Consider the following 26,314-nt stretch of genomic DNA (forward strand, 5'->3'; position numbering starts at 1 on the left):
AACAACGAACTACAAGCAACTCCCAAAAGAAATCATTTCTTCCAAAATGAGACTACAGTTTGTCAAAAACTGTAATAATGGTATAAGTTAAATATAAAAACTCACATACAAAAGGATCTACATTTGCTTTACACTATCTAGCTAGCTCAAGTTAATCCTACCACACAACAGTTTGGGGTTATCAGAAAATAATGAAAGGAGTAAAATCCACTTAAAATGCTTCAGCTGGTGAACTGAGGCACTCTTCTTTTGGACAGCTGCATTAAAACTGCAGCATTTAGGATGAGCTTCTGAAGGCTGTTTTCACACACAGCCACCCTCTTGCTCTGGTGTCCCAAAGGGACTGAATGAAGGCAGAATCTGGTCTGTGAATGACTGCGTCATCCACTGATCACTTGCAATGTCCCCAAAAGTTGGTTCTCCGCTTAAGACTGCATTATTTGTTCCTAGGTAAGAAAAAAAAATCAATTATTAGTTTATTCTGTCTATAAGACTGAGATGACAAACTGAAGATCTTTAAAGGAGAATGGGAAATGATGGTCAAGGTTTCTGGGAAGCAGATTTACCAAAGACAATGTCATAAACTAGAATTTCATTATTAAATATCTGAAAACAGAACCATTTTTAAAGTTGTTCAGGGTGGTAAAATCATTCAAGTGATATGCGGGAAGGGCAGCTGAACATGAGGCATGGAATCAGGAGGACTCCCACTGCCCAGACCTTATTGTTCTTCTGTTTTGGAACTAATATTTAGTATGGATTCTAAAGTTAAGGGTTAAACATTATATTACAGGTTATTATTTTGAATTATAATAATTGACAAGAAACCATTTTTTCTTCTAATTACACATTAAATTGGTCACTCTATCTCTGCCATCATTAACCTAATTACTTAGAGTAACACTGCTATTTTTAAAGAGAAGGCAAGAGGCTTCCCTTCATCACAACAGATTATGACCCGCCTGACACTTAGCAGACGAGTCCTAAGGAGCCTGCCCGAGTCACAGAGGGCAGGTGGCACTCCCAGGGTCACAGAGCTAGGGTCAGGGGTGGGAGGTGAAGCCAAGGCTTCCTGACTCCAAGTTAACTTTCACTGTACCATGCCCCACTGCTTCCTCAACATGGTCAAAATTATGATGTCATTATGGTCTGGGAAAACAGCAGAACAGTTCCATGACATACAAAGGGAGGCATCACTCTACCTGTTCCATCTAAAGAGAAGGCACATGGCTCAACATCACACGCCTTTTCACAGTAAGCACCTCCATAGGCTGCCTCATAGCCAGGATCGTACTTTTCTTCCTTAACAGCCATCTTCCTTGCATCCTCTGTATAAGAAAAAAAACATTAAAACTCCTTTGAACATTAGTTTGAATATAGTTACTCAAAGAAGCTAGAAGTTGAAAGTGTTACTCAGTAATTCACCTTTGCAGAAATCCAAAAAATATCTGTGCTCACCCAAACATCTTTTTTCTATAATGGTAATTTGGGTGCAGAAGGAACTTCAAAGATATCTGGCTACCTCATTTGTAATTCTAAAAGCATGTTATAATGTTTCTTGGTCCCAACCCAATTCCTCCCTGCTACATTGTAAACACAAAAACAAAACCCAACAACCACTTCTCTAGGACAGAGGTTCTTAACCTGTAACCTACAGACATTTTAAAAAACATATGCCCTAGCAATTTTTACTCTAATTGGTTTAGTTTGTAATCCTAAGTATTCTATTTTTGTGCCTTAGAAAAACAACCAAACATTACTCTGGGAAGACATCCTAAGGCTTCATGAGATGCCAGTGACCCCCAAAAGGCTCTCATGTAGGGAGATCTGAAAGCCTGGAGGAGGTGTTGAGAGGAATTACTAGAAAAGCCTGGAGGTGAGGGGAAAAGTAAGAGGCAAAAATGTTTTCCCTAAAAGAAATCATTTGAATCAAATGTATCTTAGGAGACTGTTGGCCTAATGGAGACCACGCTGCCTCTGCCTTTGTGTACTTACCTTGGGCAAGTTGCAGATTAAATGTATACTGCACCTCCTGCACATCTGTATTTGGTACGACACCTTTCAGCTGATCTCTCAAATCTCTCAGCTTGATATAATAATGCACTTTATCTTGGGCCCGTGGGAACTGAGCACACCTGGCACTGGATGACGGCATGACATAGCAGAGCTAAAAGTGGAGACATTGAGAATGAGAAGGAGCCAGGCCAGAACAATAGCCTCCCTTGTCCTTTTGCCCCCATTTCACATACCCCCTCACCCCCACCCCAGGGGCAAGACTCCAACCCATGAGGCCCAGAGTGGCCAACGGACTTGCTCAGTCAGCTGGCTGGTAGGAGAAAAGGGTTCTTTGGGGAAGCAAAATCAGATTAATCCATCATTCATTTTTTAAAGTTTTTTCTTTCTTTTTTTTCCAGATTACATATTGGTCCAATTTTTAATAATCATTTTCTCACATTTTCCAATCCATGTTCTCTCCCTCCCTCCCACCCCCTTTCCCTCCCCAATATGGCAAACTGTACATGTATTAATACAACATATATTTTCCTGTTCATCATGTTGTGAGATAAGACACACATTGTTTACACTAGAGGAAAATTCACAGAGGAAATAAAATGAAGAACAGCATGTTTCAAACTGCATTCAGACCTCATCTGTTCCTTCTATGGTGGTGGATAGCCTTTTTCATCACAAGTCCCTTGGAGTTGCCTTAGATCCTTATTGCACTGAAGATATGACACTCATTGATCATTCAGAGCTGATCATTGAATTTTATTGCTGCGACCGTGTTCAGCATTCTCCTGGTTTTGCTCACTTCACATGAGTCTTTCCAGGGTTTGTTTGTCATTTCTTATGGCACAATACTAATCTATTACAACCATATACCATAACTTGTTTTTTTTTTAAGTGTAAAAAGTATTTTTGTCTTCATCTTTCCCCCAAAAGTCATATCCCTAGACCTCAAAAACAATTTTTTTGTTACAATTTATTTAGAATATTTTTCCATGAACAACTGCTTGATCACATGGGCTGTTGGGGATATTATTGGGGATGTAGACACTAAACAATAACTCTAGTCCAACTATCAATAATATGGAATTAGGTCTTGATCAATGATACTTGTAAAACCCAGTGGAATTGTGCATCAGCTAAGGGGGAAGTTAGAGGGGTTTGGGGGAGAGAGAAAGAATATGAAATATGTAACTAGGGGAAAATATTCAAAATAAAAATTTTTAAAAAGAATATTTTTCCATTGTTATATGATTCATATTCTTTCCTTCCCCCTTCCCTGAGCTGACAAGTTATACATGTATCACTCTTCAAAACTTATTTCCATGTTATTCATATTTGCTGTAGAATGATCTTTTAAAATCAAAACCCTAATCTTATCCCGAGTACTGCCCCCCTCAAGTTTTCTCCTGGGTGCCATATGCAGTGGTTTTATTAGCTGAATTCCACTCCTCAGTTACCAGCTCCCTCTGGTGTTACAATTGCTGAAGTTATTCCTTCTGCTAAGGATTAACCATGCAGCTCCTCCTACTGTTGATTCCACTGCTCTCTCCATTTAACCTACTGAGACAGGTCCTTCCTGCTGTCCCTTTAGGGTTTTGTTTTGTTTTGTTTTGAATTTTAAACCCTTAACTTCTGTGTATTGACTTATAGGTGGAAGAGTGGTAAGGGTGGGCAATGGGGGTCAAGTGACTTGCCCAGGGTCACACAGCTGGGAAGTGTCTGAGGCCGGATTTGAACCTAGGACCTCCCGTCTCTAGGCCTGGTTCTCAATCTACTGAGCTACCCAGCTGCCTCCCCTTTAGGGTTTTTTGACTGAAACCCTGCTTCACTGCTTCTGTTGGTTCTGTCACTCCACAATGTGTTTTGAGGTAGGTTTTTTTTGTTTTTGTTTTTTTGTGGTTGTTTGGAGATTAGTTTGTTGAGCTTGGAATGTTCTTTACTCTGCCATTTTGATGGCTGGAAGCCAATCAAGCATTTATTAAGCTCCTACTAAGTGCCAGATGGTAGGCGTATAGATACAAGTAAAACAGCCCCTATCCTCAAGGAGCTTACCTCCTATAAGGTAAATGTGTGTGTGTGTGTGTGTGTGTGTGTGTGTGTGTGTGTCCATTCGTCCAATAAAAGGTTACTAAGCATGAAAATCACTGCTTGTGATAATAAAGGAAATTAGGCATTTCTCTACAAATAAGTCATATAAATAACTTGACACCTATAAAAAGGAACCCTTTATGAAATCTATTGATTCTATTGATTAAGAGCAGGTATATAATTATATGTTTGATCTGAGATATTCTTCATTTCTACACTAAAAAAAAGGACTTTTGTTTTATTTGTATTTCTATCTTCCCTTAAATATGGCATTGCGGAGTACAAGCCTATAAAAATTTATAGGATAAATGAATTTATAAAGTAAAATGATTTTGAACATTAAAATTCTTTCTTCATAAAAAAAAATAAATTTCTAGCATCGTTATAATTTTGTCCTTTTTACTACCTTGTTAGTAAAAGATCACATACTTAAATTAAAAACAAACAAAAGACATTGCCTTTTATTCAAGAGTGGTAAGGGCTGGACAACTGGGATTAAGTCACACAGCTAGGAAGTGTCAGGCCAGATTTGAACCCAGGTCTTCCTGATTTCACCCCAATATGCTTGAATTTTACAGGTATATTTTAACTTTTTGGTAGCTATAGCATTTACAGGACTTAATTCATTTGCTTAACTAACCATTCATACATATAGTTTACATCTTAAATCAAAAAAGTACTATTCAGCAATATAAACTAATTCATGTAACTACACTGGCCTAACTATGGGCCAAATTGTTTCTCCCCTAAAATTGGTTTCTAGAAACCATGAACGTGATTTGTGTTTGGTGTTACTGTAGTCTGTCTATTTTTTCCTTTCAGAGAGATCATATCTTAGAGGTATAGTATAGACTTTATTTAGATCAGTATGTTATTTTCCTTATCATTAATTACTGTGGTCTGAGGAAGAGGAAAGGCTAACCTAACTAAAAATCTTTTCTTTTCCATCCATAACTATTCTGCTAACAAATGCAGTTTGAGGAACTTACAGTTTCAGTATCTGGGACCTTATGGGGCTGAAGTCCAAATTCCAACTTCTTAACTTTTACTCCAAAAACTTCTTTACTAAAAATTTCATAAATACCTGAAATAAAACAAACCATAATAACATGCAGAATCATGGGAAATAACATCAACAACATCAGAAAGTCAGCTGGAGGGCATAGAAAAATCTTACATTTTCCATTGAAAACTGCTATTCGAGGTTGGTACTTCTGTAATTTCTGCACCAAAATACGACCTCCTTCTCGAAACTCTTTACTAAAATGGAATAACAGAGTAGTCAAGAGATAGCCCCATATAATGCAGTAAATAAGCCATCTTGGCAAATCTTTAGAATTAAAACAAAAACAAGCCCAGCATCATAATTCTATAACAAGATGGAAAATGGAGAAGGAGCAGATAATTGCGGTCCACAAGGTTTATGTTTCGCAGCATTAAAAATCATTTTTCCTGCCCTACCTTGAAAGATCCTTGCTGCCTGGGGTGGTCCTTTCAACCATATTTGTAAAGCCAATGCCATACTTTCCTGGCAAAGTATGGTCATCCATATGATTTAACTGGACTTCACTCAGCCCAGACATAAAGAGGCATTTCCCTATAACAAAAGTAAAAAAAAAAAAACACCAAGGTTTTCTTTTAAGAGATTTTCTATTCTGTACCATATAAAACAAAAAAACAAAAAAACTAATGACAAACCCCTTCTCACTAACAAGCAGAACACTAAAAGCATATCATCACAATACAATAAGAGCAGAAGAGTATCCTTTTTCACTAACAGAGGGGAGGTGAGCCAGCCTAGCTGAAGCAGCCAGGTTCCCTTTGGGAGAGGAAGAAGCACCTCATTCAGGCCAAGTCAAGTCATCGCCACAATCATGACCTCAGCCCACCATATCTCCCCTTAGATGGTGATAGCCCAGATCTCTGATTCTGAGAGATCTGTGAGAATGGTAATATCCTAGCCCCTTAGGAAATTCCCTTGATGGTGACAGCCCAGGAAGCTGATTCTGAGATCCTTGAGAATGGCAGTACCCCCAGCCCACTAGACTGGTTTCCAGCTCAATCCCTGATGCTATCATTGAAGGGAGAAATCATTGTGGAAAAAGGCCCATTTTCCTCATGGCCAAAAGTACCATTTCCCGACCAATGCCACATAGAAGCAGGAGTTCTGAGAGTGGCAGCACTACCCAGACCACAATGCTGCTTTTGCCCTACCCTCATAGCCATCATTCAATAAGGAAGGGACTGGCCATCTCCATCAACTACCAACCAATTGCCACCCCGAGGGTAGGCAATCCTGAGTCCACAAGGCACTCTGCAGAGACAGGAAAGCCAAATCATTACTAAAGCCTTGACCACCCTCTCCCTTTAGACTTCAATGGAGATAGCCCAGGATCCTCAGCCATCTAACAACCTGTGGAGACGTAGCCAGGGGACTGTTTCTCCTGGGGCTACAGCCAAAGCTACAGAAGACCCAGAAAAGAAAGCTCTGGTGACGCAAGTCCTGGATTTTACATCAGAAATGGTTCTAATTTTATCAGAGGAAATGACATTAAGAAAGAGGCATTACCATCTACTTTACTGCTGTATCCTGCATGGGATTTTCCATCTGCCTTTAAGTTGAAACCTTCCATATGAGTTATCTCTCCTTTTATAACATAAAGTTCCTGGACAGTAGGGGTTGTCTGTCTGACTTTTCTTTATTTGTAACCCTGGAACTCAGGGTAGTGCTTTATCCACAGGAAACACAGAAGTGCTTCATTCATTCATTCATTCATTCATTCATTTGACAGCTAGTCCTGAAGCTCTAATAAAGCTATAATAAAAGGAAGTCTTTTACAAGGATAACTTTTCTACCCTAACTGAAAACTAGGAAAGATGGCCTCTAGGGTTCCTTTCTCTTCTAAGTTTCTATGAATCTAATGATCAGAATTTTTCATGCTTGAGATTTAAAAAATGATATCCTAAAATTTTGCACCTCAAAAGTATCTTTATATTTTGTCTCCTGGATGATATGGACTCTGGTGACATTGCTCCTTCGTGGCATTAGAATTCTTGGTGAAACACTGGAAAGGACCAGTTTAGCTAAATTGGATCACCATCTTCTGAGACTGGAGATCAGGTCATTTATGACTCCTCTAGCATGAGAGGTTTTTTGTTTGTTTTCGTTTTTGTTTTTATTTTTAGAAGTGTGGTAATTCAATCTGATTATTATTTTTTCCCTTTGTGTTGATAGATGATACCACCACCTACCCCCAAAATACCCAGAGACAAAGGCAAACAAAATCACACAGGACACGTGAATTCCTTGGATAAGAAGTAAAAGCATTCTGAAGTTGTAACTTCATTACTTTAGAGGTAGGTGTCAAGGTCTTGAAGTCAAGGACACCTGGGTTCCTTAATAGTTATTTACTCCTTTAGTACTAGAAGGCTCTAAGCTGTTGACATGCATTCAATAAAAGGAGTTTTTACATGAAGCATAATGGAACAATAAGTCCAAAATCTTTGTAAAGGAAGCCTGGTAGGGGAACCTGGATGTACTTCTTCCTGCTACCCACCACCTTGATTCCAGCCTATATCTGTCACATTTCCATTAAGGTACAGCTCTGTTAGGGATTTTGATTTACTTACAGTGAGAATGTCAATATGGAGATGGGTGAGCTCTTCTAGTACTGAAATTATTTGGACCCTGGGCAGAAACTATATCTGGTATAAACAGTTCTCTGTCAACATTCTAAGGATTAGATGGTTTTTAGCACCCTTTGTCCTACATTTTTTACTACCTAATGACTTTTGGCTAGAAGTAGGGGGGTGCTGTTCAGGGTATGGGGCTATTTTGTATTTTGTATTTTGTATTTACCGATTTTATGGCTTACTACTGCCCCAAAAAAGTCATCACCTAGTGACCCCCCTCCCCCACCTTCTAGTGATGAGTTCCTTTACTTTACTTAACTAGGGTTCATGTGTGACAGTAGACACTATTCCTCAGTGAACTATTCAGTTCTAGCTTAGTAGACCTAGCCAGACTTATAAACCTGAGTGCCAACCCCATGCCAGGATAAGGCAAGAAAAAAATAATCTACCTTTAAGGCCAATTACAATTGACAATGAAAAAGTTCTCAGTCAGAAACAACTTACAAAAATGGTTTCCGGGTCCTGGGTAATGATGCCCTTTGTAGGCTGCCATTAGTCCGGGGTTTATGCCAATCTAGAAAGTAAGATATTTCAAAATTTTAGTGTTACCAAGATGGAATCTATTGGAGGGAAAAATGCTTCATTTCTACAGTGAAACTATTAATAGACAGATATAAATAAATGCAGATAGCAAGCTATGCTTTCTAATAACTTTCTAGACTGAATTTGAGGAAATGATTTCATTTTAGAAAAAAAAATTTTTGTCCTAAATTATTTTCTCAATTTGGATCAGTTACATCACATGCCTTTTAGCTAAAGCAGTGGGGGTCACACTCAAATAGAAATGGGAGCCATATATAAGGGGTCTCTGTGGGCCACATAATGATTTAAGTTTTAAAATGTACTGTTATCTATTATATTTTATTTATTTTGTTAAATATTTCCCAATTACATTTTAATCTGGTTTGGGCACAATCTGGAATGTTGTGAGATATGTGTCTGATATTTCTGACTTAAAAGTTTAACCCTAACTGCAATATTTCAAACCTCTTTAAAGGCATTTATATCAAAATTTAGATTAGGAGGCATGAAAATCAGAAAAGAACTTGGTGCTCTTGGTAAGAAGTAGCACCATTTGTTGGGAAAGAGCACAGCATGTGGCATTGGAAGACCTGAGTTGAAGTCCTGTTTTTGACACCAATTGTGGGACTCTGCTGAGATAATTAAATTAAGTCTACACAAAGGTGACAGCACCTTACAATTCTGGGCAGTCCTAACCCACGTGTGCTAGAGTGAGTAACCAATCAGAATCAACACACCGCCCCCTACGCTTTCTATGAGAAAGCACTGAAAGTGACATATATGTGACCCCTTCCAAAGAGGAGGAGGATTGAGGCTGCGACTGGTGTGATGGAGGAGACCTGAGGGAGCTTCGCTGGTTCGTGACTGAGACTGTTCCACGTGGTGAGTTTAAAGACCGAATCTTCCTGAACTTCTATTGGGAAACTTCCTTTATAGACTCTGTGAGTGGAGTTTGCTCCATTCACCTCCGGGCCTCAGGCCCTTTAACCCTCGGCTGAGGGTGAAGATATATCTGGACTAATCATCAGTGAGATGTTCTTTTTTTAAACCCTTAACTTTCGGTGTATTGTCTCATAGGTGGAAGAGTGGTAAGGGTGGGCAATGGGGGTCAAGTGACTTGCCCAGGGTCACACAGCTGGGAAGTGTCTGAGGCCGGATTTGAACCTAGGACCTCCTGTCTCTAGGCCTGATTCTCAATCCACTGAGCTACCCAGCTGCCCCCAGTGAGATATTCTTAATGTCTTTCTCTCTCTCTTCTCTCATGTAAATAAATTTACATAAAAGTCAATTTTGATTTGAGATTATTCTTAATTGAGGATTGATAATAGTTCAATCCTCTGGCGACCACCTTTAATATATTGAACCTGTAAAACCCCTTTCCCCGCCTTACACTGCACGTGTTACTCTCTCTGAGCCTATTTTCTTACTGGCAAAATGGAGAAAACCTAACAGTTTTCTTGTAAGGAAAAAGTTTTGTTTACTATAAAGTTCTATAGCAACCTAGGCTAGAAAATAGTACTTCACATTGGTCTATCCATTTCATAACATATATATCCTAAATATTCACAAAACCCCAACTCAAGTATTCTTGTCAAAGAAGAAAATGAAAAAATGAAGAAAGTGCCATGACCAGTTTACACTGGCATCTGGTTCAGAAAGAAGTCCCCACATCATGGCTCAGTGCCTGTCCTGCTTATGCTATAAATTCCTTTTGATCAACTTAACAGACAAGAAGAAAGGTGGCAGAAATCTATTAGGAAATGTGGTTCATGAAGCAAGGTGAGAATGAAAAACCAGAAGGGCAATGGGGCTGAGAGGGAGCTGTCTAGATAGCTTTGGTTAAGAGATAAGTTTTGTTCTCTTTATCTTTTAGCTCTTAGTGAAACTTCTTTTCAAAAGAAAATTAGGCATTGTCTTGCAATGTAACTTTTAGTGGCTCAGAAGTTGATACTTATAATCCCCAAAAGAGATATTCAGAAAGGAATCTTTCTCAAAAAATTTAACCAATTAATTAATTAATTAATTTTGAGTATTTTTCCATGGTTACATGATTTGTATTCTTTCCTTCCCTTCTTCCCTCCCTCCTCCCGTAGCCAATGAGCAATTCAACTGGGTTTTACATGTATCATTGATCGAGACCTATTTCCATATTATTAATATTTGCAATAGAGTGATCGTTTAGAGTCTGCATCCCTAATCATATCCCCATCAAACCATGTGATCGAGGAAATGAATCTTTATATCAAGATGCCACTACATCTGCCACTATATGCCTAGAAATGACAGATAACCCACTGAAAAAAATCAGCCTGCTATATGAAATTTGAAGAAGATATCAACTTACAATTACAATATCTAGGTTGAAGGTCAAAATATCAGGCAGGGTCTTGGTCAGAAGTTCGGCTTCTGAGACTCCATTAAAACGATCTACTTTCCTTTTCACTTTGAAAGTATCTGTAATTTTTTCTTGTTTCCCCTTGGATTTTCCCCTTGGATTTTCTTGTTTCCCCTTGGCTGATTTTGGGGATGCGGCAGGTTTTTTTGGCTCTGGCTTTTTTGGCTCTGATGATCTGGTTCTTCTTTTTCTTCCCTTTTCTTCTGAAACATTAGAATTACTGAGGTTGTAGATATCTGATATTTCTATTTCATATGTACAATATTTAGTGCTCACCATAAGCAGAACCTTCATAAGATCTTATGTATTTTAAAATGTCAATAACTTAGGCTAGAGGTCTGCTCAAAGGAATCTATAAATTGCTCTTAAAAGTCAACACATTAAAGTTTGGTAATAATCATACTACAAACTGTATACGATTTTAATTCAGCATATTAACATGAGTTAACATTTTAGAATATAATTTTAAAAACATAACAATCTTTTTTTTTTTAAACCCTTGTACTTCGGTGTATTGTCTCATAGGTGGAAGATTGGTAAGGGTGGGCAATGGGGGTCAAGTGACTTGCCCAGGGTCACACAGCTGGGAAATGGCTGAGGCCGGGTTTGAACCCAGGACCTCCTGTCTCTAGGCCTGACTCTCACTCCACTGAGCTACCCAGCTGCCCAAAAACATAACAATCTTAAAAAGCCATACTCTAAAAAGGCCACAAGGTGGAGATATTATCACAAGAGAGAAGACTTTTTTTTTAATCTCTAGAAAATAAAACCTGATACTTCTCACTTTCCAGAGAAAAAAATTAAGTTTTTCTCTCTAGGAAATGAGAGAAAAAAGTATTTCAAAAACACTTGTACTTCCAAATTTTGGGGAGTCATTAAAATATTTTGTTTACAAAATTATAGATGATGTAAAATAAAACTGTACATAATGTTTATATACTCTTAAATTTAGAAAGAATCACAGATTTAGAAGAGACCTTGATAGCCATCAAGTCTGATCCCTCTTTTTTATAGATAACAAAACTGGAGTATTGAAAGAGACTAATTTCCCCAAGGCTCCACAACTAGTGTCAGAGCCAAGACTGGAATTGTGGAGAATGTCATGTCCAGCTCACGCTTGAACAAAAATCCTTTTTTTGCCAAAGACCTCACCAGTGTTCCCCTCCCCCAATTTTTGCCTTTGCTTAGGAGGTCTCAAGAAAGCAAGATCCTGATGCCCAATGGGCCAATGAATCCCATTTTTTAATTGTTCTCATTGTTAGAAAGTTTCTCCTAATATCAAGTCCAAATTGGCCTCTTTAGAATTACTGAACCTCAATTATGTGTGATAGCTCTTCAAATACCAGGAGATTGTTATCTCTGCTCCACACTAAGTACCACCACTTCCTTTAATCATATAACAAAAACTTAAGACTTCACCATCCTGGTTGATACTCTCCAGCTTATCAGCATCTCCTTTAAAATATATTTTTCCTTTGAGGCAGGATTGTGTTATCTGCTGTATTTTAAAAAATTAATTTATTTAGAATATATCTGATGTATTTATTAAACAGAATTCTAGGTTCCCTATTTTTAATGTAAAAAGCAAATATGCTTCTCTAAAGATTAAATGATAAAAAACCAAAATATATACATCTAAATCAATTTCAGGTTTGCTTTTTTCCCTTTTTTAAAATTAAATTAAATTAAATTAAATTTTTATTTTATTAAGAATGATTTTCCATGGTTACATGATTCATGTTTTCCCTCCCCTCTCTCATAGCCAACGAGCAATTCCCCTGGGTTTTACATGTGTCATTGATCAAGACCTATTTCCATATTATTGCTTGTTTTTTTTAAAAACTCATGTATAGCTGTTAACTTTTTTTTTCTTTTAAGGACCAGTGGCTTTTTTTTTTAAAGAGAGAAAAAGAAAAAAGTTCTTCACTCTTATACTAAATTTTAATTGGTAAAAGAAAATTTAGAACAGGAAACCATTTGATCTTAGTGGTGAATGCTTAGTAATTCTTATTGGCTGTGTTTTCTTATCAGGGTAGTTAAAAGGCTGGTTAGAATGGGTGAAAAAATTCTGCATACTGGTACATAGCTTTCTGTTTGTTTTAAAATTTACCCCCAAGGTTAGATTAGGACAGCTTGGCATACATACAACTTTCTTTAAAAATCATATTACCAGGGGCAGCTGGGTGGCTCAGTGGATTGAGAGCCAGGCCTAGAGACAGGAGGTCCTAGGTTCGAATCTGGCCTCAGACACTTCCTAGCTGTGTGACCCTGGGCAAGTCACTTAACCCCCATTGCCTAGCCCTGCAACAAATAAAATTAATATAGAAGGATATATATATAAAAGATATTAGGGTTTTAAAAAAATTAAAAAAAAACACTTTAAAAATCATATTACCAGTATATGTAGTCCAAATTAATATATATTTAAACCATTACCTTCTGTCTTAGAATCAATATTGTGTATTGGATCCAAGGCAAAAGAGCAGTAAGGGCTAGGCAATGAGGGGTAAGTGACTTGCCCAGGGTCATACAGTTAGGAAATGTTTGAGGCTAGATTTGAACTTAGGACCTTCCATCTTTAGGCCTGAATCTCAATCCAGTGAGCCACTAAGGTGCACCCTAATCTTGACAGTTTGATCTCTAGTTTCATTGATGCTGCTTACAAACCCCAAATATCTCATCATGTATGATTTTTCTCCGTGTTTTCCCAAAAATGCTCTATAAAAGATTTATACAGTTCACTGTAGGTCTTCCTCTGATACTTTTATAAAATTTAAAACGTCAATTTTAAAGTGAATTATGGATAGCATAGAATCAGCCAGAAATAGATAATTAATGTTAAGTTCTAAAAACTTTTTTAAGTCTATTTTGTCACAGTATAAAAGCAACCTCTTATTTTTAAATTTTATTTACATTATGATGAAATTACCATTATCCATTCAGATAATAGTCATAAATAATTATATAAAAAGATCTAGTGGTTTTTTTTTTAACCTTTTTCCATCTTATAATCAATACTATCAGTGGTTCTAAGGCAGAAGCATAGTAAGGGTTAGGCAATCAGGGTCACACAGCTAGGAAATGTCTAAGGTCAAATTATTAAAAACATACAACTGTGATTTAATACACATCACTCTTAAGTTTCCTGCCATACATTGGTTAAATATTTTACAGCAAGGTTGAAGGAAAAACATCACCAAGTTATGAAAATATGTCTTATAAAGACAAATAGGATAAAGGTCACCTATAAAGATCAATCAATTACATACTTTGTAAAAAAGCTGGTTAATTAAAATCTCAATCTTATCAATGCATCCACAACTACCTTGAACAGGTTCTGGGTCAAAGGTTGGGGCTGGAATTTCTGGCAGAGCTGGTTGTTCATTCATAAATTCCATGTTGGGAGTTGCAGCCATCATTGGATGGAATGGAAATTGGTAAAATGCCTGAATTTGCTCAAGAGAGTATCTTTAAAAAAGAGAGAGAATATGTTTTCATAATATTATTTTAAACTATTTAAATAATAAGTTATAACCAGACCTCAGTATACTATTTTGTAACCAGAATTTACATCTTTATTTCAATAAGAATACTTAAGAAATACTTCTCCTAGAAATACCATAGAATTCTATAGCTGGAAAGATCCCACAATTTGTGGATAGCCACGTGCCTTCAAAGAAAGCTACATTTACAGTTCAAGGTAGATTTCACTGGCTACCATAATATTAAAGATGTCTATAACTTCTCTTCAGTGTTCAATCTGTTTTAATAATCATCCTACAAGAAAAAAATGTTCTAATAAGTGACATAACACTCATTTCTAAGTTATGATATTAAAGTCTCTATTCAAACATTTAATTTCCCCCCTAAAAAAAATCACTTCTGTATAAGTGATTAAAAGCCTTGTAAAAAAAAGAATTATTGCTACCTCTCCTAGGCTTAGCTATTCAACCGTGTGGTGGCAGCATACCTAAAACTTCGGGACCAGCTTTCTAGTGGCTAATAGACCTTTGAACGCTGAATCTGAAAAAATGAAAGAGACTGATAGTGAACAGATATACATTAACAAAATCTGTTTGAAATACAGATTGGTGATAGCACCAAAAGGAATTGCCATCCTCCCACAAAACATCCTAATTTACTCTTTGAAGTTACTGGCACAGGTGTCCCCCCTTTTAGGATAACCTGGAAAATGAAAATACAAATTTAAGAATTATTAACTAACAGGTAATTATTCACCTTACTAGGTTACTATTAATTTTACATAAGAACTTACCACAAAATTCTTTTAACTGAGGTTTTCCTAATTACACATAACTATTTACATGCCAGTAAACAAAAAGATTTGAGTTTAAGAAATTTAAAAATAGATTTTTAAATTCTACTGTCATGATTCCCCATATTTCTCTTCTTTTTATCTCAGACCTTTTTATCTTTATACCAGATATTTTAATCTCACCTTCAGATTGAACCCCCTAACTTGTGACAAAGATAAAATAAAACAAAAATATCTAGTAGTGGATTCATCTGAGAATGAATACAACATTCTGCCTCAGTAATCCCCCTCCCATCTCTCTGACATGAGAGAGGATATAAATGTTATTACCTACTCTGTGAGACCATTACTGGTGTTTCATTTATTTGATCAGTCATTTACTTCCTTTAAATCTCTATCCACTGAGCCACTTAGTGGCCCCTAAATAATATTTACTTAAAAAAAAAATAAAAACCTCTTACCTTCTGTCTTAGAATCAATACTATTGATTGTTGTATTGGTTCCAAGGCAGAAGAGTGGTAAGGGCTAGACAACTGGGGTTAAATGATTTGCTCAGGGACGCAGCCAGGAAATGTTTGAGACCAAATTTGAACTAAAGCTCTCCTGTCTCTAGACTAGACTCTCTATCCACTGACTTGCAAAATAGCTGATGATATTTTAAATGATATTTTCCTATACATCTAGGTGCTTTAATTTAAGCATTTTATATAGTGTTCAATTGGTGGAAATAAGGCAGATCCTACTGTCAATCTAACTTCAATAACTGACAGAATCCCTGAAATTTTAAGTCTACAAAGATGTATGATTTAATCCATACCAATGTATGAGATCCAGGGATTTAGTTTTCTATTTATTATAGGTTACGTTCATAATCATTACAATTCTTGCTTTCAACACCAATACTTTAAGAGCTGAGCAAGTATACCAAATAGAATTGAAACTTCTTTGCTTGGGCTTTTATAAAACTCCAATAACATCAACTGAACAGTGATTCTCACTGTATGGGAAAAGAGCATATTCAATGAAAAACTCCATGGCTAGGAGGAGTAAGGAAAGCTGGATTTTGTCCAAATTCTGGGGCTGCCTAGTTGTGAAATATTATTTAACAGGAGATCTCCACTGTCTGAATGGCCAAATGAAAGGATTTTTAACAGAGGCTCAAAGATCTTTTCCAAGGCTAAAATTTTATAGTAACTTATAGAATGCCTCAAAGTACATGAGCTGGTGAAAGGAATCCCATTTCTGCGCTTGGCAGACCTATATTCAAATCCTGGTTCTGCTGCTTATTATCACCTGTCTATCTTGAATTCTTAGATTCCTCATCTATACACCATGGACTACTACTTGATTTCAAGGCTTCCATCTCTAAATCCTGTCAGTTCTCCAGCTCTGTGGTTTCAATGGTTTGGGTTTTCCTTTTCCATTTTTTCCCTCTTCTCCAATTTATTAAAGAAGGAACCAAGAGCACTGTGATGTCAAGAAGGATGAGTTCTACAACAAGAAGAGGAGAAGAGAGGAGGGTAGAGGAGGGGAGGGGAGACGAGACAGACAGAAACAGAGACAGAGAGACAGAAAGAATCACTTGGGGCCAGCTCTGACATGATCTGCAGTGTAGGTTCCAGGTTCTAGTTGCAGCACTGGAGAGAGGATAAGGAAAAAGTTCCTGGGCCAAGAGGCCAAGGAAATCAAGGAAAGTGACTGAGTTGGAGGAGGCTATTTGGGGGACTGTTGCTGAGAGGGATAGTATTTATTGGAGTTCTGCTTGGGGGGAAGGTTGTTTGGGAGGAAATGGTCCCACCAGACACAGAAGTCACAAAGGGAGCAGCCCAGAGGAGAGATGCTTGAGACATGAGACACAACAGAAAGGCAGTTCTGGTCTCCCTCAGGGGAATCTTAACCCCCATGATGGACTTTGGCTGTTCCCTGGTCCAAACCCAATGGGATGGTTCCTTTGCCATGACCTCTTCCCAACAATGCTCTTACAGCTGCCTAGTAGCCCATCTGTGCCCACAGCTGATCACAAGCCGTTTCTGACTTACTTAAGATAATTCTCAAGACCTGCTGCAATTAAAAATGTATCACACTTGGAAGGAACCAGTAACTAACCTAGTGATGGGCATCTTCAGGCATAGTTAGACCTGGTCCTCTAACTACAGACACAATAGATCATATTCAAAAGTCTTTCCAACTTCATAGAACCCACTAAAGCTAATGGAAAGATGTATCCTTGGAGAAAACTGGGGATCACCTCCAAGTACAATGAGGTATCAAGGTATAACATTAATGGAAGATGAAAAATTTGATGGATGATGGTGGTGGTACTATTATTTGATGCCAAAGAGAATTTAGAATTGGAAGGGACTTCAGAGATCACCTATTCCAATATGCTCAATTTATAGATGAGGAAACTAAGATTCAGAGATAGTAATTTGCCCATGATCACAAAGTTAGTAAATATTGGAATTTGGATTTGACACCAGGTACTAGAATTCCAAATAGAGTCCTCTTCCTAGCATATCGTGTTTCTTCAATTATATAGAGGAAGGAATAAGACTATTAGTATCCAGTAGGGGGTCAGCTTTCTGGGTGCAAACACAGGACTGATGCAAAACCAGGTAGGAAACCACATGGAAAAGAGAATTTTCTTTGGTTGAGGATACTAAAGGGCAGATGAGTCACTGGTTATTACTATTCTCTAGGTCATCTTTTTTTTTGGCAATATAGGCCAAGGTTTCCCCCTAAACTTTGGTATTTTCTCCTCTTCCAGACATATTTGAATGAATCCCTCAATACTGTTGCCTCAGTCTAGGCTTCCTCAATGTGCATTTCATTTACTCCAACAACTTCTCTTGTCTGTTATTCCTTCAGCACCATTTCTATGTCACTGTGCAGCTTCTTAGAGGGGAAGTGAGAAACCCAAAGGGTTAGGAGAAATGAATCGTGGGTGTGAGCAGGCTGCAAAACATAACCAACTGAGAAAGGGGACAAGAGAAGTAGGATATAGGATGTCCTCAGAGAGATGTATGATGGAAAAAATGATGAGCCAGCCATTTGGCAGGAGGGAGGGATTACCAACCCAGAGCCTATGTGTAGTACTGATGGCCACACAATGTTAAAAGATCTAGAGAAAGGCCCCAGAACGTTCATTGCTATGGGTAAGAGATATATTATTAATCAAACAAGAGATAGAGGCAATTAAAAAAGATAACTTTGATTACTTGAAACAGAAAAGCTTCTGCACAGATAATATTAATGCATCAAGAATAATAAGGAAAATAACAGAATGGGGAAAATCTTTTGTATCTTATTTTTCTGATAAGGGTTTAGTATCTAAGATATGTAAATAATTAACATATACATATGTAAAAAAGAATAGATATTCTCCAATAGATAAGTGGTCAAAAAATATGACCAAAAAGTTCTTAAAAGAAGAACCACAAAGTATTCACAACTATATGAAAGAAAGCTCCAAATCACTAATAATAACTTATTGAGAAAAGAAATCAAAACAACCCAGAGGTTTTGCTTCATACCCTATAAATTGGTAAAGATGACCAAAACTGGGAAGAGAAAAATACTGTAAGACAGGCACACTAATAATCACTTTGGAAAGCAATTTGGAATTATGCAAATAAAGTGACTAAAATATCTCTACCCTTTGAACTCCACGGGGCTTGTATCCCAAGGAAGCCACTGGTAAGGAAAAAGTCTCTATATACTTCAAAATATCTATGCCAGCATTTTTTGTGATAGCTAAGAAATGGAAACAAAGTAGATGCCTGTTAATGGGAATGGCTAAATAAATTGTGATATATGAATATAAATATTAAATGCTATAAGAAATGATGTGTGTGATGAATGCAGGAAAGCATGGCAAGATTATCATGAACTAATGCAGAAGTAAACAGAGCCAAAAGTACAATATACACAGTAACTACAAGAATATAAATAGAATAACTGACCATATGCCAAAAAAAATCAAAAGTAAATGTAACAAAATTATAAAGATCAAGCAGGACTTGAATGAAGAGAAATGAGAAGTTACCTCCAAATTATGCCTTTGTGGAGGTGAGAGGTCCAAAGGGGTCATACATTGCTCATGTTTTTGGACTTTTCAATGTACTGGCAAGTTGTCGTGATTTTTTTCCTCTCTAAAAAGTACCACTCTTTGTCATATGGGATGGCTCTCTGGTAGAAGGAAGGGAAGAGAAATTTAGAATAGCTATGGTGATGTAAAAAACAGAAAATATCAATAAAAACATTATTATTATTATTAAATCCTTACCTTCTGTCTTAGAATCAATATTGTGTATTGGTTCCAAGACAGAGGAGTGGTAAAGTCTAGATGGGGTTAAGTAACTTACCTAGAATCACACAGCTAGAAGTGACTGAGGCCATATTCGAACCCTGGACCTCCCATCTCTAGGCCTACCTTTATATCTACTGAGCCATCAAGCTACCTCCCAATAAAACCTTAATTTTAAAAAGATGTATAGTAGGACAGAAGAAAAGGATGTCGGAGAAAATGAGAATGGAGATGGTTTCTGATCAACACTGTCAGAGAAAACCATGAAGTCAAACTAGGAATTAATTCTTTATTACTGTCCAACAATTCTGGCCCAGGATCCCCAATACAACCAACCTAGTACATATGGGTCTACTATAGACAACTCAAACTCCTATTGCTTTAAGATTTACTAAGCATTTTCCTCCCAACAATCCTTCATGGAAGGTAGTACAAGTATTATCCCCAGTTTACAGATATGACCTGTGGGTCAAGGAGAATTTCCTTGTAGAGGGTCAAACAATTAAACAATTAAAGAGTAGAGTTAGGATTCTAATTCAGACCATCTTGCTCTAAACGGGCTTCCCACCTCCTTTCTACCCTCTATAATTTCATCCTTCATCATGCTGATGTAATCTGTAAACAGTGCTGGATCTGGGTTCAAATACTGCCTCAGTTATTTACCATTTGGGTGAACCTAAGCAAGTCAGTTCAAGTGTCTGAGTCTCAGTTTCCTCAATTGCAAAATGAGAGGATTGAAATAGAGGACTTCTAAGGTCCCTTGTAGCTTTAGATTTCTCTCTGTATCCTTTTCTCATTTTTTCCCCCTCCCAGCAAATAGTATAGCTTTTATTTTTCCACTGGAAGTTTGAATAGTTATGAAATAACTATGTTTGTAAATTGTTTAGAATTATACAAAGTTTAAGCATGATTTTGCAAACATACACTGAAAATAAACATCAAGTATCTTGCAAATCTGAACCATATTAGTACTAAAATTACATCATTTTGGTGCAAGTCTTAGGCTATGCCATTACCCAATTAGATTGGAGGGTGGGGGATTGATTTTGGTTTTTTTCTTAAGCCATCTTTCTTTACTTCCAACATGCATATGACAGATGTCCAATCAGGTGGCAATTATTTATTTAATAGCAAAGCCACCATATTTGTTTGTCCACATGCATATAAAGATATGGCTCATATTGGAGGCCACTTTTCCCATTCCTTCATGGGGCCCTGCCAGGCAATTATTATGGGACTGCTAATCCATACAACTTGTTAACTTTTCATTCAATTCTGCACCTGAATATTTTATACTGTTAAACACTTAATTTGCAAAAATATGCAAATAATTTGAAAGGCTTTTAATGATCAAAAACAATGCTATTCGCTTTCTTAAAAAATAACATAAAATCAATACTGTGCATTGGTTCCAAGGCAGAATAGTGCTATGGGCTAGGGCTAGGCAATGGGGGTTAAGTGACTTGCCCAGGGTCACACAGCTAGTGTCTGAGATCGAATTTGAATCTAGGACTTACTGTCTCCAAGACTTGGCTCTCACACAGCTCTCCTAGATGTGTAACCCTGGGCAAATTACTTGGCCCCCATTGCCTAGCCCTCATTATTCTTCTGCCTGGAACCAATACGCAGTATTGATTCTAAGAAAGAAGGTAAGGGTTTAAAAAATATACAGGTACACCTTGTAATATCCTTTATGTCCTAGTCTAGAACAATGTTTTAAAAAGTTATGATCCTAGGCTATTCCTAAAGCAGAAGTAGGGCTGACCATGTCCCTTTGCTGCTGGCTCAAACTGCTCTTCCTGACACTGAAGTCTGTTCCCAATCTGGCTGCCATCTATCCTTCCAGGCCTATCCACTCTACAGCACAGCCAAACTCTCTTGGCTGTTCCCTGGATCTAACATTCCTGTTCTCCTCACTGTACCTTTGTTAAAGCTGTCCCCCTTACCTGGAGCCTCACTCACTTCAAGACGTAGCTCAACTGCCACCTCCTATACAGGGTGTCCCCAAAATGTTAATGCCTTTTTTCGGTTATTAAAAGCTTTAAGGATACCTGTATTGCCAAAAAATTAAAGGGGGGGGGGCAAGATGCAAGATATAAATGAATATGTACCAACAAACTATATACAGGATAAATAGAAAATAATTAGCAGTGGAAAGGCCTTAGAATTAAGAAGGGCTGGGAATGGCTTACTGTAAAAGGTGAGACTTTTTGGCTGAGGGAGAAGATAGAAGGCAAAGACTAGGAAATGCCAGAGAAAATGCCAGGAGCCAAGAGATAAGAGTGTTTTGTTCAGGCAACTGAAAGGAGGCTAGTGTCAAATAGATCCAAGAATATATGGCAGTGTAGGGGATTAGTGCCTCCCCTTCTTACCTAATACTAATAACCCCAGCTCCCATTCAATTATTTTGTATAATAGCAGGCAACTAGATGAGAGTTCCCCTGTATTTACTCATCTATGAACATACTTCCAATAATTTAAGAATGTGATGGGCAGTTGGTGAAGTAGTCAGAACTGGGTTCAAGTTCTTGTTCAGGACCAATGGCACTGTTCTTGAGCAAGTCACTTAAACTCTCAGAATCCTCAGGCAACTATCTAAAGACTCAAATTGCAGAGAAGAAGCTTTTGGAGGAGGGAGTTTCCAAGCCTAATAACAATCAAAATCACTAATCCTCCCTTATCTCTAATTGTAATGGCAATCAATTATCTAGGCTTTAAAGTTTTCGAAGGGCTTTTCATACAAGGTAGTCCAATATTATTCACTCAATGCAGTTTAAAGTTATTTAGGCTTTAAGCAATTATTTAAGCTTAAAGCAGCACCAAGGCCTTTGTGACATCTCTCACTCCCAAACTAAGGGCTAGTAGGGGCTACTATTATCCCTGATGAAAAATCAAGAAACTGAATCAGAGAGGTAAGCACCTTGAGTACAAGGCCTGTTTTAAATCAAAAAACATTTTTTAATGTTAAGTCAAATTAAATGCTTGGATAAAGGCTAACAGAAGCTATTTGTTCTCAGTCACAAAGCTATTGTGGATGTCTTTTCAAAGATGATCAATACCAGTACAGAGTGACGATTTTCAATGAACTGGATTTAAGTTCATTGACACAAGAGTGGCAAAAGCCACCAGATGTCTCATTCTCTCTTCCAGGGTCACCCAAATCCAGTGGCAAGGCAAAAGTCAGGATGACTACAAATGGCCTGGGATGCATGGATGACTGTGGCATACTGAATGTCTGACCAAGCTCTAAGCTCTTCACAATGCCTGCTTTGGTCATCTTCAGGGCCATTGGAACAAACTAGTTTCTTCCACCCATTATTCTAAGAAAAGTATCCTCCGAGAGACATCTCCCCAATTCGCCAAAGGGTTTGAGGCTTGTTGGTTCCCCTCATCCTGGTTTAGCCCTCTGCTGAGGTGGTTTTACTGGGGTTTGGCCACTGCACATGCTAGTTTCTTGGAGCCATAGGTTGGGTGAGAGGTAGACATCAAAGGTGGATGAGCAGCCCAGAAAAGGGCTCAGCCAAGTCCTCACACCAGAGGCGCTAGTCCTCCCATTATACCCCATACACAGCTTGTGTCTGAAGCTTAAATTGAACTCGGGTCCTTCAGACTCAAGGGCTATCAATCCACTGAGCCACGTAATCGCTCCCCCCACCCATTAAAATGTAAAACATTTAAGCCTTAAGTTAAATTTGAAAGCTAAAATTAAATGGAATTTTAAAGCTTAATTTAATCTAGAAGCTTAAATTTAATTTAGTTTTTAAAAAAACAACGTCTCAGGCACTGTGCTAAGCATGAGAAACCCAAAGAAAGGAAAAAGCACACCCTGCCCTCGAAGAGTTCGGAGTCTAAAGGAGGAGAGCACAAGCACATACACATATTAAGAACCCAAGCTAGAGACCGACGAGACTGAATATAACAGAAAGAGAAGACACCACTTTCATACACCCAAAGGATGTTGGGAAAGGCCTGTTGCACAAGCTTTACTGCGTCTCTGTCTCCCCCAGGGCTTAACAAAAAGATCAATATCTACTTCAACCAAGACTGGCTAAAGAGCCAAAAGAAAAATGGACGAGGGGGAGGGGGTGGGGCATCCAGTGGAGAGAGGGGGAATAGGCTCGTGCGCACGCGCGCGGCCTCCGCCTTTGTACCAGGATGAGAAGCATTTAAAGACCGTCTCGGGTGCCAGCGCATGCGCTAGTGGGCGAGGGAGAGAAGAAGCGGGGGGAGGTGTAGAAAATAAATGGGGGGAAGAGAGGACGGGGGACAGCAGCCTTCCCCTGCCCAGCCCGGAGCCGTACCTGCTCAGGTCCTCGGCTTCCATTCCCCGCCGCAGCCCTTCCAGTCGGTAGTTTTAACTAGCGAGCTGCTGATCCCCTGCCGAGCCGAAGTACACCGTCACTGCCCAGGACGGATGGATGGGTGAACCGAAGGATGGAAGGAAGGAGACGACGGGCACAGGATGGACCCACAAGCTCCTACTCCGCCTTAGAGCGCCCCACCCCCTCCCTTTCGCTGCTCCCCACCGCCGCCGTCAGACCTTCTACGCCTTCCTTCCAGCACTCGGCAGCCAATTCTCTAGCGACCTGCATGGCACGTGGTGCGAAATGCCAGCCAATCGGCTCCGTTCTGGGATTGCCGGTGCAGCAGCTCTGCCGCAAGGGTTTTCGGGACAGAGAGAAAGGGGGAGGATAGGAGGTGTGGGCTTTACGTCAGCGTTTCACTGCAGCTTGGAAGCAGGCTGGACCTGTTTGCCTTGGGCAAAGCAGATGGGAAAGTGGAGGAGTTCTCCTCCACCTGGTTAACTAGCTACCTCGGCACACCTGCGCAGGCAGAAAAAACAAAACAAAACTGGAGAATGTGGAACTGCCGGACTACGCAGTTCAAATAATCCAGAGTATTAAAGCTAAACCTCCAATTCACCAATTATTAAAAACAATTCGTATAATAACTACAATTTATAATATAGAACACTGCACGTGGAATTGTTTATAGATGGGCCACTCAAGACGAGTCCCTTAATCTCTGTCTGCCTTGGTTTCCTCGTCTGTAAAATGGAGATTAAAAATAGCATCGACTTCTAATGGATTTGAAGATAGAATGAGATAATATTGTAAGTGTGCAAAGCGCTATATAGGATGTTAGTTACAAAGGAAGAAACAAAAGCCCTCAAAGAGTAATTCATAGGCACAAACAGCTTGAAGGTACATTAGAGAGGACATCCAATCCAAAATGGTCGTTTTACAGATGAAACAGGACCAGAAAAGACTAGGGAATGTTAGTTAATTAGTGTTAACGTGTTAATTAGTGCTACTGTTTGAAAGGTCATAAGGGGTAAGTCAAAGTCATGTTGCCCCCTTCATACAATCCTTAAAGAGAAGACGAAAAGGGATGGAATAGATGATAATACAATTAGATAGATTCAGAAGGCAGTAATTCCTATTTTCAAATAAGTGAAGAGAATAATCTGAAAGTTTTAAGGCCAGTGATCATAACATTAATTCCTGGGGAAATTCTAGAATAAATTTTTAAAGAGATGGCTAGTGAGTGTTTACAAAAAGATTTCAGTAATTAAAAAGAGGCAGCTTGGCATCATCCAGAACAGGTCATACCAGCCTGAGCTATGTTCTTTTTGCCAGGTTTACAAGACTAGTTGAGCAAGAGAATGCTGTGATTATAGTTTACTAGATTTTAACAAAGTATTTATTTATTTATTTATTAACATTCATTAAAATATTGTTTGAATCCCAAATTCTCTCCCTCCATCCATTGAGAAGGCAAGCAATATATCAATTATATGTATCTCATACAATTCTTTTTCTTTAAACCCTTACCTTCTTTCTTGGTTTCATATCAGTTCTTAGACAGAAGAGTGGCTAGGGCTAGGCAATGGGATTTAAGTGATTTGCCCAGGGTCACACAGATAGGAAGTATCTGAGGCCAGATTTGAATCCAGTTTCTCCTGACTCCAAGCTAGGCACTGTATCTATTCTGCTACCTAACTACCCCCTCTTACAATTCTTATGGAGAAACAGAAAAGTGTGGACTAAATGATAATGCAGTTAGATAGACTTAGAACTGATTGTATGGCCAGTCAGCAGAAGGATGTAGCAACCAAAAAAGTCAGTTCCAAGAATAAGAAGGTAATGGTCATTCTATACTCTGCCTTGGAATACTCTGTCACATCTAGAGGATTGCGTTCAGTTGTGATAATAAAAATGGTCATAGCATTTATTATAGTGCTTTAAAGTTCACATATATTATCTCATTTGATTTTTAAAACAACCCTGGGAGTTAGGTACTTTTATTATCTCCATTTTACAAATGAGGAAATTGAGGTTGAAAGACTAAGTAACTTGACTACAATCACAGCTGGTTATGTGTTTGAGTTAGGATTTGACTGGGGTTTTCTTCAAGTTCAGCATTTTATCACATAATTTTGTGTTATGTGGTACCCATGTAGGTAATATGTGCACATGGATCTATCTAACTATGGCTTCAAGGTCTTATGGGGAAAACCAGGGGAGTTAACTTAAATATTATATGTGGGTTCAGAAGGGTGAGTAGGAGACAGGCATGGACAATAGGTTAACAAGTTAGGGAAACTGGGTTTAGCCGTTAAGGGAAATGACTGTTGACAGAAGTGACATTTAGGCCTTAACTGTCACCCTGCTACACCTAGACAAGGGATAAACTCAGAGTATAATAAATACACACTATGGGAACTTCAAGGTACAAAGAAAACACACAGGGAAACAGTTTGTTTTTTGAGAGGATAGGAGAGGGGGTGAGGTGAAACTATGTCTAACTGCCCGAGACTGGAGTCAAAAGGGTAAGTTCCTTAGCCAACCTAGCTTCTATCAGGTTTGACAGCTTGGCTAAGGACTTGAAGAAGAGGGCTTGGGTTTGGGTTCTCACAACTGATCCAGAGATGTCTTCAGGATACCAGGAACCAACTCCTCCACAGCCGATGATCCAAAAGTAACCAGGTAGGGAAATATGCCTGCAAACTGTCCACCAGATC

General features: G+C 38.4%; 1 protein-coding gene across 4 annotated transcripts; it reads right to left on the reverse strand.

Moving 5' to 3' along the window:
- On the reverse strand, positions 1–23,800 carry TDG (thymine DNA glycosylase). Of its 4 annotated transcripts, XM_044677832.1 has the most exons (11): positions 23,592–23,800; positions 19,030–19,172; positions 14,034–14,176; positions 10,658–10,911; positions 8,236–8,305; positions 5,560–5,695; positions 5,276–5,358; positions 5,088–5,182; positions 1,996–2,167; positions 1,203–1,328; positions 1–446 (listed from the first exon to the last, which is right to left on the reverse strand). In XM_044677832.1, the coding sequence occupies exons 3-11, from the start codon at positions 14,125–14,127 to the stop codon at positions 304–306; spliced, it is 1,173 nt and encodes a 390-aa protein (XP_044533767.1). In that variant the 5' UTR covers positions 14,128–14,176; positions 19,030–19,172; positions 23,592–23,800; the 3' UTR covers positions 1–303. The 4 variants fall into 4 exon arrangements, with proteins under 4 accessions (XP_044533767.1, XP_044533766.1, XP_044533765.1 ...); XM_044677831.1 differs by lacking the exon at positions 19,030–19,172 and having other exon boundaries at positions 10,658–10,908; XM_044677830.1 differs by lacking the exon at positions 19,030–19,172.
- Between the last annotated feature and the right edge of the window lie 2,514 nt (positions 23,801–26,314).

The sequence above is a fragment of the Gracilinanus agilis genome, chromosome 5, assembly GCF_016433145.1.
Source record: "Gracilinanus agilis isolate LMUSP501 chromosome 5, AgileGrace, whole genome shotgun sequence".
Taxonomy (NCBI): Eukaryota; Metazoa; Chordata; class Mammalia; order Didelphimorphia; family Didelphidae; genus Gracilinanus; species Gracilinanus agilis.

Coding starts and splice junctions, on each gene's coding strand:
- TDG (XM_044677830.1), bottom strand. CDS start 23,614: ATGGAAGCCGAGGACCTGAGCAG. Junction 8,306..10,657: donor TCAACCTAGATATTGTAATT/GTAAGTTGATAT, acceptor CTTACTTTCTAG/ATTGGCATAAACCCCGGACT. Junction 1,329..1,995: donor TAATCTGCAACTTGCCCAAG/GTAAGTACACAA, acceptor TTTCTTATACAG/AGGATGCAAGGAAGATGGCT.